General features: G+C 42.4%; 1 protein-coding gene across 1 annotated transcript; it reads right to left on the bottom strand.

Moving 5' to 3' along the window:
* Positions 1-407: 407 nt before the first annotated feature.
* On the bottom strand, positions 408-4073 carry COX20 (cytochrome c oxidase assembly factor COX20). Its single transcript, XM_088524145.1, has 4 exons — positions 3939-4073; positions 1815-1929; positions 1615-1678; positions 408-1025 (listed from the first exon to the last, which is right to left on the bottom strand). Exons 1-4 carry the CDS (start codon positions 3969-3971, stop codon positions 884-886), a joined length of 354 nt encoding a protein of 117 aa, XP_088380271.1. The 5' UTR covers positions 3972-4073; the 3' UTR covers positions 408-883.
* Between the last annotated feature and the right edge of the window lie 2696 nt (positions 4074-6769).

The raw sequence follows: 6769 nt of genomic DNA, 5'->3' as shown, positions 1-6769 counted from the left end.
GAGACAACACAGTATTTCCAAATAGGAGAATGTTTCCTTGGCATCATATAGCAATATTTCTTTTAACTAAAGACTTACAACAAATTATGCAAGTAGCACACGATTTTTTAAACAAATAACTGATCATTACCATTCATTAATAATGTAAATAAGCGTATCAGCATTATTTCACAACAGCTGACAGTAATGTAAAGAAATGCTCTGAAAACAGGATTCAAAATAAATAAATGAGTTACATAAATTGCTTAGACTCCTTGTGAAGTGCAAGTGATTTATTCTTAGTTTCACACCAAGAGAACAATGATGGATTTTTTTCCATTTCAGTGTACATAAGCTGTGTGAAGTTGCTCACTACACTGCAATTGAAATTTTAAGGCTACTATACTATCCATCTTGCACAAGCAAAGCATTCATCTACTATTTAAATGTTCCTGTTTTAAAAACAGCATAGTGAACGGTAGCACTGAAGAACACATTTACTCGAAGAACAGCTGATGAAAGTTTTACTTTTATTTAAATGAAGTGGAATTGCAACTTTGCTAAAACGTACCATTCCATCTGTAATAAAAATTGAAGTAGTCCAAAAATCACTGTCATTAATCCTGGGAGCTTGCAACAAAACATATCAGTTCCCAAATGTTTAACAGACCAAAACCAAGGAGGTCATTCCTAACTGTGTACATAGTCATATATACATACAGGAAACAAAGAAAGGCTTGTATACTGATTTAACGGATTCATTATGAGTTTCTTACTTGAATTTGCTAGGAAAACCAGCATGATTTATCAGACTTGGTCACCTCCCACATTTACAGGGAAGACTGCCCATTTCGGACCACCTTCCCCCAAAGCTGTACTGGGCCACAGACCCCTCCATAGCAGACTATGAATTGCTTCTTTCATTGCCAGTTTGTTTTCTGTCTGGATCAAGAGCAGTGCCTTCAAATAAAAGTTTGTTTTTCATTCCTTCTCTAATCATTCTTTGCCGGATCTTGCGTTGGGCATAATTGTACCTGCAATAAAACCTAGGGAAGAGGGGGAAAGAAAACATGATTCCCTGCTTCATATTAATGACAGTATAAAATCAGAGTTATTCAGTCAGTTGAAAAGTCGAAACCACACACCACCAGTAATTACCACCAGTAATGCCAGTAAAATTAGTTATGAAATAATGCAGCAGGTAACTGCAGCATCTCTAAGGCAAGGATTATGCACCATATAGAAGGCTGAGTCACATGTCCAGTGAAGAATTCTCCTTTTTGTAATTTGAATCTTAATCTCATGAACATTGAGCGTGCTGCCTTTATAATGAGGATGAAAGGACTGTACATATGAAGAAAAGAAAGAAAAGAAGAATTATATGAAGAATTAAGAAAAGAGGAAAGAATAACTGGGTTGTTTTAGGATTCAAGAAAAATATACCAAGTTTTTTGAAACAGAATATTAACATAAAAATCAAGGTCATTGACTGTATTTTGGGGGAGAAGGGAGAGGACACTTTGTTAGAAGAGTCTTTTATGATTTTCAGGAACAGCATAAAAGATCAAAAGCAGATCATGTTGTAGAAAACACCCAATGCAAGTTCTGTTGAAATTCAGTAAACTTTTTACATACCAGTATCCTAACATTGTGCAAATGAAGCCACCAACTGCAAAGTCACAAGATCTTCTAACTCTACCTGAAAGAAAAAAAACAGAAATCAAAAAAATCAGAGAAAGAAACTTAGGTGACTTGGGTTCCCATTACAAGAATAAATACCAAATGGGAACAAATTTCTCCTTAAAAATAAATATGGAAACGAAAAAATGACTTACTTGTTGCTATAAAATGTCCAAGTCCTACAACGAAAGATCCCACTGAGCCATAGAGTATAGATTCTCGTGCACAGGGGACGTTTTTAACATCGAGGAACCCTAGCAGTTTGAAGGGCTGTAAATACATATATATATATAATTACAAAACATTTATGACTTAGCTTAAAAAATAAAAGCTTGCACACCTCGCATTCTCTTTTCTAGTATTTTAGCAAAACAAGAAAAAGGTTAACTCCTGAGTTACTACATATTAAGTTACTCTCATTTCTGATCTGCCTTAACTTTGTCACTTAACTAGTTTCAACTGCATTTGACCTGCACAGATAAAGCTACCTGATTACATACATTTAGGAATTACTTTTGTAGAAGACTGTGATGCCAACTTCAGTGTTCAACTGACCAGTACTCTTAATAGTTAAAAATAAAATACTCAAGGCTTCCCTATTTCTGAGGTTACATAGAACAAAAAATGCCATAGGCATGGCATGTCAAGAATGGTTTCAAACGAATTAACAATTAATTTATGTGCATCATTTTGTATAAACCTGAAGATCCATCCTTTCTGTTTAAGATTATAAAATCATTACTTTCTCTCTTCCTTTTCATTTCCAAAATTAGGATGGGAAAAAACCCTTAGAAGTCTAATATCTTTGTTTAAAACAGCACATATCACAACAAATGGGTAAAGTTCATTGCGCAGTTAGTTATTTTTGAAATGAGTGATTTTTAAGCTAGTCCTATGCACAGGCTAAGATTTTCCATAGAAATTCATCCATACACAGCACTAATTTTTAAAGTAAACCTACTAGTAAAAATTACACAATTTGGTACTCTGCTCTCCCTTTATCCTTTTATCTCCCATTTTTCTGTTAAATTCTCAAACAATTACAAGCATTGTTCATATAAACCTAACTCTGGAGTGACATTTTTTTTCTTTTTAATGTTCATTTCAGAGGTGATCATAGTGGCTTTACTACAACATAAGATTCCTATCATCTGTACAACTCATCCATGCCACCTGGCATATATCCTCATAGAAGTGTGCTTGCACCACAAGCAGGAACGGGAAGCTGCATATCAAAGGCTTCAAGAGGACACGTGTTGGAGTCAAGGTGGCTGAACAGGAATAGCGTCTGCATTTCCTCCTGCAAGTGATTTGTTTGTCAGCAGTAGCGCGAGAATTGTCTTAATCTGTTTTGTTGCGTTTTTGTTGAGTTTAGGTCCTTAGACCAGCATATACCACGCGTGCAAAAATATCCACTAAAATCTACAAAGATGATTTTTAAATGCTTGTGATTTTTCTCAAAGGCTTTGTACAAGTAAAAAGAAGATGTTCTAGCCAGAATGCTGCAGTAAAGCCTATGCGAAGAAGAGCAGACAACTCCAAGACAAATCCTTGTGACCTATGTCTGCCTGGCACCCACTTTACAACAGCCAGACTTGTATGCAAGCATGGACTATCCCTATTGATCACTGTATCCATACTCTCCGAGAACAACCATCAGCTCTTTCAATATGATTCCTCTATGCAAGTGAGACCCAAAAAGAAGAAGAAAAAAAGGTCTATATTGGTCTAATCTCCTCATAAATATTTTCAAGTGTTTTTATTTGGAAGTCATTTGAGATGTGGCTGTTGCTGGCTCAGGTATGCTCCATGATGCTTACTTCTAAAATAGCCTTTCCCCTGTTGCTATAGTGGAAATCACTCGTTACAACTTTACCTTACTGGTTTTACAAAAGCTGCAGTGTCACTCAGTGTTTCTCCCCCCAAAAGAGAAAACCTTTCTAGAAGGGTCAGTGGAAGGAAAGATAAAGGCCCTAATTAGCTGTACAGCGCCTTAACTCTGTCACCTGAGGAGAACGTGGTATTTTTCACCTCTTATTTCGTATTTATCCCAGCAGTAGCAGCGAAACCTTTCCGGAGCTTAAGACTCCATCGTGTGTCTATGCAAAACACACGGAACGGCCGTAAGCGGGTCCAGGCGGCCCCACGGCGGGGCTGGGGCTCCCCCGCCGCCCCGGGCGGGACGAGCCGCGGCCGCCGCCGGCGGGTGACGGGGCGGGCGGGGCCGGGGGAGGCCCGGGTGGCCCGGGCAGGGTTCCCGCCCCCCGCGCCGCCATTACCTTCTCCGGCTCGGAGTCGCCCTCGTCCGCCATGATCTGGCTCGCGCCGCCCGCCCCGCCCCCGCCTCGCACCAGCGAGCGCGGACTACAGCGGCGCAGAGAGGGCGCGCGGAGCGGCCGCTCTGGCCGCGCTGCCCCGCCCCGTCTCTATGGTGCCGGCGGGGCGGGGCGGGGCGAGCGCGCCGGCGCCATTTTAGGTGCGGCGCCGCGCTGCCAGCGAAGTCCTTTGTTCGCTGAAATGGGTCACGGCGCGGGGCGCGCGCACGGCGCACGCGCACGCGGGGGCGCGCCGCGGGGGGGGAGCGCGTCGCCGCCGTTCGCGCGCGCCCGCCCGCTCGCTCTCCTTCTCCCGCCCCCTTCCCTCCCCCCCCCCCCCCCCCCCCCCCCCCCCCCCGCACGGCGCGCGCCGGCGGGCGGGAGGGGCCGTTGGAGCCGTTGGGCCCCGGCACCCGCGCGCCGCCCGGCCCCGGCCTCGGCCGTGATTGCGGGACGCGCCCCGGCCGGCGCCGTCCCCTCCGCGCGCCGTCTTACACCGCAGGCCCGGAGTTACTCTTTTTTTTTTTTTTTTTCCTATCTTGTTTTTCCTCTTTGCGCTGTGGCAGCCAAGCTGCGCTGCCAGCTACGCGGCCCGCTGCCAAGTCATGATTCATGTGCTCAGCCCTTCGTGCAGAGGGAGCGCCACAAGCCCTCCATGTTGCCTCCCTCCTGTTCACTGGGTCGGGCTGGCAGTGCCACAGACAAGAGCCCTTTTTCGGGAGGGAAGGTGAATAACTATCAAAACGATACATTCACAAGTGCCGGGATTTACAAACTTCCCGTGTGGTCAGTACCACACCATAAGTACTCCGAGGGAGGCCTGCTGTGGGCTGGCTGCGTTCGCTAGGCCCCAGCCTGGTTAAGCCAATTAAAGACAGGCTAAGACATAAGAGGCAAAACAGTGAATGCTGTGGATATGCCCAGGGAATGCCACCTAATGGAGAAAGAAGCGACAGGATCCTTGAGAGGCTGTGGGAGCCTGAATCACAGGGACGCTAAGGAGAGGGAAAGGTGGTTTTCAGTGGCAGGGAGGGATAATCCAGGGGGCCGGAATATGGTTGTGGAAAAATCACACTGATCTGCGAGAAAAATAAACTGGTGGGAAGCAGACAGAAGAAGAACTGTTTTAAGAACTGTGCTCTTGAAAAATGGTCTCGTTTAGGACATTTATAACTCAACTGTATAGAACATCAGTGTGTTTCATAGGAGTAAATCCTGTGTTAAATTCAGTGGGCATACTGGAAATGGTGCCTTACACGTATATATTTAGGTGTAGTAACACCTGAGGAGGTAAATGGTGCTAAGCAACATGAAGTCGAATTTCATAAAGGAAAAATACTGGAAAAATAGATTGTACTGTAAGAAAACAAGCCTCTGTTTCCTCCAGAAGTGACTTACGGGGTGGATCCATTTTAAGACTTTGTCCATCCCAGAAGAGAAGTTTGAGAGAGAGATGTATTGCTTTGTTAATTGATTTAAAAAATATATATCTTGAAACACACGTCTCTTCCTCCATTTGGGGGTGAGATGAGATGTCTTCAGGCCTTTTCTTGGTGTTAATTTTAGATGTGTTTTAATTCTATTTCGAATAAAAATGTCTTTTTTTTTTACCCACTGGAATTTAAGCCTGTTTGATATCTTTTATCGCATCTTATGACATGTTTTTATTATTCTGAAAACAATGTACTTTTATGCATCTTAAATTTTGATATATCCCTGGTTAAAAACCATTGTTGCATATAGGCTATTTTAAATCTCTCTGATTTAGAAATTCATACCTCAGTCCTTGCCAGCCACCCCAAATCTGGTGATTTCACCTCTCTTCTGCCTTTACAGGCTGTGTATTCAAGGAATATACAGATTCAATAAATACAGTATTAGTTTTAGAAAAAATCAGTAAGCATAGCTTGAATTGTGAGTAGTTCCATGATTTTTTTTTTGGTTAATGCATATTAGGTATCTAGTGCTACAAACATCGTTCAGTTACTAGAGTAAAATGTGTAAAACTGAAGATCATTGGCATGCCCTCTTCCTAGAAGAGTTTGTGTATTTTTTATATTGGTTTAAAGTACATAAGTGAATAAAATATAAAAAATACGAGTTCTATTAAGCAACTTCAACCACTGAGGAATATGGTAAGGAGTATGCTAAAATATTTGAGATTGGCAATGCCATGGTGGGGAAAAATACATACTACTTTGACTGCTGATGAGGTGGCCTGACCTACAGTAGAGAATATTTTGAAGGAAAAGAATGTGAGTAGCTATTATTGCTTTAAATCAGGAAACCGCAGAATTTGTGTACTGGAGAGTGGAGCACACCAACAGAGTATGCCAAGAATATGCCAAGGAAAAGGCGTTTTTTTTTTCACCATAATTCTATGTGTAGTTTAGGCCTTTTCCAAATGCTCAAATCACATAAGTTAGATGGAAACATCTATTGACAATGAACAACATTATCATTTTGCCCTGTCTCTAATGCCCAGTCATTAATCTGCTTTACTGCTACACATCATAGTTCTGCTTCATCTGTTTTAGAAGTTGCTTTTAAATTTAAAACTTTTTAAAATCTTTTGTAGAAAGAAAACAACACAGAGGGCTGCTTGACACTATTTGGGAGCAGTGAAGACACTTGATTTGGAGCCTCCTTACTTTAGGAGGGGAGAGGCTTCTGACGTGGCCCTTTGTGCACAGCACTCTTGCAGGGCCTAAACCCGCAAGCAAAGACTCCTCCTCACTTCTGAAGGAAAACTAGGCTGTTCTCCCTAGAAAAAACACAAGGCCACTGCACAAACT

This window comes from Tinamus guttatus, unplaced genomic scaffold, assembly GCF_059628265.1.
Source record: "Tinamus guttatus ecotype Peru unplaced genomic scaffold, ASM5962826v1 Tinamus_guttatus_pri_ptg000208l, whole genome shotgun sequence".
Taxonomy (NCBI): Eukaryota; Metazoa; Chordata; class Aves; order Tinamiformes; family Tinamidae; genus Tinamus; species Tinamus guttatus.
This window is presented reverse-complemented; position numbering and strand designations above follow the sequence as displayed.

Coding starts and splice junctions, on each gene's coding strand:
- COX20 (XM_088524145.1), bottom strand. CDS start 3,971: ATGGCGGACGAGGGCGACTCCGAGCCGGAGAAG. Junction 1,679..1,814: donor TGGACATTTTATAGCAACAA/GTAAGTCATTTT, acceptor TTTTTCTTTCAG/GTAGAGTTAGAAGATCTTGT. Junction 1,026..1,614: donor TGCACAATGTTAGGATACTG/GTATGTAAAAAG, acceptor CCTCTTCCCTAG/GTTTTATTGCAGGTACAATT.